The sequence below is a fragment of the Vitis vinifera genome, chromosome 2, assembly GCF_030704535.1.
Source record: "Vitis vinifera cultivar Pinot Noir 40024 chromosome 2, ASM3070453v1".
Lineage (NCBI taxonomy): Eukaryota > Viridiplantae > Streptophyta > Magnoliopsida > Vitales > Vitaceae > Vitis > Vitis vinifera.
The window spans coordinates 5147462-5151947 of NC_081806.1; the positions used below are offsets into that span (position 1 = coordinate 5147462).

Below are 4486 nucleotides of genomic sequence, written 5' to 3' on the forward strand. Positions count from 1 at the left end.
GAAAGATTTTCTTGAGTATACCATTCATCCACTTGCTAATCCTTAATTAGTGCACCATTAACTCCAATCTATTCTTATATTTTGAACTTCAATTATATCACATTAAAGAGCTAGCTTTGAAACATGTTCTTGAGGGCGTCATTTTCATCCACTAGCTAATCCTTAATTATTAACCCCAATTTATTCTTATTTCTTGAACTTCAATTGCAAACTAGGAGACCAAAATTAAGAGTTATTTTTTATTACATTGTGCGAGGGGTTTGTATCAAGTGTGAGGAGTCACTTGAGTTCACACTTGAGTATATGTATAAAGTATGTGATATTTCTTGAATGTTTGTTAAACGTAAAGTATTAAATGTTTATCAAGTGCAAGATATCACTTGAGAATTTGTAAGAGTCCATTAAAATCTAAGGAATGTAAGTGTAAAGAAGAATAAAGAGAGTCTTAGTTGAGAGTACCTTTAGAATAATGAAAATCTCAAAATTGTCAAGTTAGAACTTATGAATGTAAGTAGGATGTCGACAAGATGTCGAATCACAATGAAATTGCCTTGTTTGCAATATCTCTTAATTTACTGTTTTTTCATCTCAAGCACTTTAGTTTTATTATTTGCATATATATATATATATTGCTTATCTTATAATTTGGTAAAAAAGTTTTAACAAATAGACTATTACCCAATTAACTCTGCCTTTTAGATGGTTACTTAGGTTTATTTAGTAATACTTCACAAAATTGTACTACAAAGGCCTTCCTAACATGTTAAAGAAACTCTACTTCTTCAATCACAAAGAATTTGAAAAGGAAAAAAAATAAAAAATTAAAACCCTAGATATTTTCATGATTACTAGAAGGTAAGAGAAAATAACATTGGTGTCTTCATCACCTTCAGAAACTCAATCTGCCTCTCTCCCCTCCACTTTGGCTAACTAAGGAAAATGATTTAATAATTTCGACTATGAAATTGATAGACATTGGATGCTAAAATTTAAATAATTCCTAAAAATAATAACCATGGTTTCATATTAAATTACCCTTAATTTTGAGGCCAATGAGACCTTACAAAATGGTGGATTATATTTCTTAAAGTGGGATTTATCTCCATGCATGTCAACCCTTCATGTAAGAGAAGCAAGAAAAAGACATAAGAGAAGCAAGGCGAAGACAACGGACTTAATAACTTGGGCTTTGAAGGATTGAGGGCCTAGAGGTTAATAATGCTATACATAAATAATGACACATGAGGCTTCTAAAAAGGGCTAAGTATGAGTACACAGTGGGCCTGTCGTCGCCCACATATCAGGTATCTACCACTTCGTGAACAAGATAATAAACTAACTCAATTGGGCATTCTTAATTACATTTTGTTCTTGTCCTTCTACACGTCATTTATAATTTTAATATTTTGGATCTTACTTGCTAACGCGGGTTTGATTTTGTGCAATGAATGATCCCTTCTAACTAATGTCAATTTGAAATTAATATAATCTCAAGAAAAACCATATAGCCGAACAAAAATTTTCCACGAGTGGAGAATATTTTAATTTATGAAAAGGAAGGTTTATTATTTGAAAAATTGGAATGAAGTCACGAGCTCCTATACCATGTCAAGTTAGAGGTAGCGACATGTGAACCAACAGATAGTGGTGAAAGTCTAGTTGAGAATGGAATTCTTGATTTTACTTGGCCAATTGAGACTCCCATTTCTTACTTTGAAATATGAATCATTACCCACAGAAGTTTCCAACTTTAGAAGGGAAATCTGATCCTCTATGGTAGATTAACAAACCTTGACCCTTATCTTTCATAATTTTATTTTTTTATCCAATAATAATAATAATAACTTAATGAAATTTATTTACTGGTATTAATAATTTTTAGAAAATTTTCATTCTAGAGAATTAAGAAAAGAATCCATAGAAACTTTTTATTGGATTCGATCCATGATTGAATTTAAAGTCTGAAGTCATATTTGACCTCTGGAACATACCAAAAAGGAAAAAGAAAGAAAAAAAAAAAAGGTTTTGTATTGAAAATATGAGGAAAAATAAAATAGGGTGAAAATTTATTTAAATTAATAATTTTAAATTATTTGTTTAATTTTTGTCTAAAGAAGAAATAAGATAAATACTTTGAAAAGTAAATGTTAATAATTATTTGTTTAATTAATTTTATTTTTTTTAAATTCTTACTTTGCATCCTGTAAGTGGAAGAAAATTCATATCCTTGGTCAAAGATTAGAGTTCCCACAAATATGACCACCCACCTTGTAAATATTTGTTTAATAAAACCATTTAAAATTTAGCTCAAGAAAATAAAATTATTGTTAAGGCAACTTAGCAATTACCAAAAGGTTTTATATATTTTATATTTTAATTTTTCCCTTGATATTTATTTTATTTTATTTTTTAAAATATAAAATGATGAATTTCAAAATGTATAAAATTCTCTTTGTTTTTCATCAAAATCAAATGAGAAAAATCTATTTTTTATTTTTTTTATTTTTGTCTTTGTTTTGTTTTTTGTAATAATGTTTCTCCTCAATTTTCAAGACCCAATTTCATGTTAGTAGGAAAATGAGCAAAAAGGGCAACTTGTATGACTATTATGCATTTTTTACACAAAATTAGTTTTTTATTTTTTAGAATAGAAAATAACTTTTCAATTCCAAAAACACATTTAATAAACTTATCTTGAAAATAAGATTTTAACATTTTTTTTTTATTTTTAAAATGCATGATTTTTAGAACAAATTTAATCTGTTTTCTTGTTTTTACTTTTTAGTGTCCTAAAAAAATAATTACAAACATATATAATAGATTAAAAAAAAAAAACCGTCTACATTATTCATAAATACACAGTATCTTCACAGGTCATATTGTGGCTCTTTTTGTGGAGCATATGACTTATTAACCAATTGCAGCTTGCGACCATGCTACATCACATCTTTCGTCTGATGCTTCAAGCCATGTGCCATTGTTTTTTTCCTGCACTTTCACTACTATACATCCAGGTAATAGATGCAGATAAAGCACGTACTTTCTTTCAATTTTTAAGAACTATAAATTTATAATAATAAGCTTAATTAGTACATAAGAGTTCCACTTAGGAATACAATGAGAATTATTCAAACACTTAGGGTTACATAGAGCACGACAGGCAAAAACATGAAAAGAAAAAGCAAGAAAGGATAATTGATTAAACCATATCCATGCCCAACAGGAACAAGTAGAAGGAAATGCTTAATTAATTAAGCACATTGGAAATCTTTGGGAAGCGTCTTCCCACAAGTGTTGATCAGCAAGCTGAGTGAAAGGTGGATGTCAAGGTTGATGCCAAGAATGTTAGCTTTAATGGCTGTGCAAAGGCAAATGGCAGCTTCAAGATCGAGAAGGCCGTCCAGCAAGGCGCAACAAGGAGTGTCAGGAGGGGTTCCAATCACAACCCCCACTAGCCCACTAAGCACGTTGGCGCAGACACCAAGTTTTAGGGCATCTATGGGGCAGCTACCCGAATTAGGGTTGGCTGGAGTGGGAGTTGGGGTTGGCTTTGACTTGGGCTGAGGGCAAGTGTCGCAACCACTTACAAGGGCAAACAAGACAAGGTTGATGGAGAGGAAGAGAGCAGCTGATGAAGTGCTCTTGGAATCCATCTCTAGCTCAGAGCCTAGACCTCAATGCACCAAGTACCACTGCTAGTGTACTACAACTGAATAAGTTAATTTTTCTGTGATGGTTTGTGAGAGTAAAGCTAATGTGGGTATTTATAGATTGAAGTGAGGGTTTGTTAGTGGAAAGAACGAGACAAGAATTGCAACAAAATATAGGAAAATTATAAGTGAGATAGCATGCAGCCATGTGATGCAAGGCTGGCCAGATATTTAGCTGGCAAAGCAAGAGGTTCTACATCCGATCATACAGGAGGGTTCAATTTTATTTTATTTTTAAATTCAACGTTTTGATTTTTTTGGATCACACCAGGCATCCCGTGATGGTCTGTCAATCATTCATGTCTACATCCCATTAAAACGGTTTCACTGTAGCTCTCTCTAGTAAGAACACGTGATGAGCAAGGTGTACTTGGCTAATCACTTAAATCAATACCTAACTATGACTTATGAGCTCACAATAATACAGGGCCAGGACGTATTTTTGGCGGGTGGATTGGAAAAAAGAAATGGGTGTACTCATCTAAATGTTCTTTAAAGGGAAAAAACTGAAAAAACTTTGAAAAGAAACGAGGGGGGCATTGTATCCCTAATTTTGCCTTTGATAGCACAATGCATATCTGTCCTCTCGAGTGCCCCTTTTTTTATTTTGTTTTTAAAAAAAATAATAATTTGAAAGTCTTATTGTTTGAGAAGGTATAGCATCCAAAACTGAAATAAATAAATAAATAAAATAAAATAAAACTTTGAAAAATAATTTCTAAATGAATGTACAACTCTCAAATTTTTTTTAAGAAAAAATCAAATGAACAATTAAT

At 31.4% G+C, this 4486-nt stretch overlaps 1 protein-coding gene across 1 annotated transcript; it reads right to left on the bottom strand.

Annotated features, from left to right (window-relative positions):
• Positions 1–3050: 3050 nt before the first annotated feature.
• On the bottom strand, positions 3051–3846 carry LOC100247265 (14 kDa proline-rich protein DC2.15). The gene has a single exon (XM_002271583.5). The coding sequence runs from the start codon at positions 3651–3653 to the stop codon at positions 3252–3254; it is 402 nt and encodes a 133-aa protein (XP_002271619.1). The 5' UTR covers positions 3654–3846; the 3' UTR covers positions 3051–3251.
• Positions 3847–4486: the final 640 nt, after the last annotated feature.

What these genes read in the sequence shown, in the direction of transcription:
- LOC100247265 (XM_002271583.5), bottom strand. Translation starts at nt 3,653, where the DNA reads ATGGATTCCAAGAGCACTTCATCAGCTGCTCTCTTCCTCTCCATCAAC.